Raw genomic sequence first — 1,139 nt, 5'->3', positions numbered from 1 at the left:
GTCTCGTTATATCTTCTGTGCTCCACAAAATGTTATAGCCTCCGTTCTTCAGCCCCAGCGGATTAAACCAACTATTGTTGAACGCTAAATATATTTTACAAGCGTTTCCAAATCCAATCCCCTGGATTAATTAGAATACGAAATAATTATTTAGCTTAGCAGCAGCAAAGAAAAAATATACCTTAATGTTTTTGACTTTGTTTTCCGGTAACGGAGGATTAAACATTGTTTCGTGGTCCGCCTTAAGCACTCCTAAAGAAGGTGTCATGATAACGTGATCGGCTGTGTGCTCCTTTCCGTCGTTCGTGATCACTTTCACGGTTCCGTCTTCGTTTGAGTAATCGACTTTCGTTACTTCCACGTTGAGCATCGTTTTGTTTAACACAGGTAACTCCTCCTCCGGGTTTGGAAATTTTTTCTGTCGGGAGATTCAATAGTTAATTGCGGCTTACGAATAAAGAGATCGCATACAGACCATTAATATGTCGAGAATAGTACTGTATCCTCGTTCCTTCCAATTTATGAGTAGGTGTCCTGTGGCTTCTGCATTCTCTAATTTTTTACTCATCTCGATGTCGAACCACGTATCAGCAGGTTGCAGACTCATCTCCATGAGATTGTATTGCCGCAGAAATTGATCCTGCAGTGTTTCATTCAATTCCGGTATTTTCTTGAAATGCTCTTTGTACCTAATGGGATTTATCATCTTAAGTTAGAACATTTACTAGCATCGTCTGTCATATTTTTTTATTTTAGGTATGGATTCAGGATGGAGAGATGATATATATAAGAATCCCATTTCTGACAACAATTTGTCCGAAAATGGCAGTCCTATTTTAATTTAACAGTGTTATTCGAGACTAAGGTTCAATGTTAGGGATAGAAAAACATTGAAAACCATTTTTCACATCAAAATACCCATTTGGTTTAATGGAAAACAAACAAAAGTTTATTCGTATCAATTTATTTCCTTCTGTTAGCAATCGTTTGACCGTCGATGAGATGCGTTTCAAACTCTTTCTATCCTTTAGGGATGTATTGGCTATATACTATACTGTCAATCCCAAAAATTTATGCACATTAAAAAAACGCATTTCCTATAATTAAAAAGATATAAGACGTCGAAAGAACAATGATTT

General features: G+C 36.5%; 1 protein-coding gene across 1 annotated transcript in view; it reads right to left on the bottom strand.

Moving 5' to 3' along the window:
• Window positions 1-4: 4 nt before the first annotated feature.
• LOC108631982 (putative polyamine oxidase 5) overlaps window positions 5-1,139 on the bottom strand; it is a gene marked incomplete at its 3' end in the record, with an annotated part of 3,390 nt that continues 2,255 nt past the window's right edge. Inside the window, exons 2-4 of the mRNA XM_018036257.2 lie at window positions 476-689; window positions 182-418; window positions 5-121 (exon numbers count right to left, since the gene is read on the bottom strand). Coding sequence (XP_017891746.1) covers window positions 5-121; window positions 182-418; window positions 476-689 — 568 coding nt within the window. The remainder of the gene's footprint in view (window positions 122-181; window positions 419-475; window positions 690-1,139) is intronic.

This window comes from Ceratina calcarata, unplaced genomic scaffold (assembly GCF_001652005.2).
Source record: "Ceratina calcarata isolate Rehan_Ccalc_2016 unplaced genomic scaffold, ASM165200v1 scaffold1483, whole genome shotgun sequence".
NCBI lineage: Eukaryota > Metazoa > Arthropoda > Insecta > Hymenoptera > Apidae > Ceratina > Ceratina calcarata.
The sequence above is the reverse complement of the archived record's forward strand: the minus strand, read 5'-3'. Positions and strand labels throughout refer to the sequence as shown.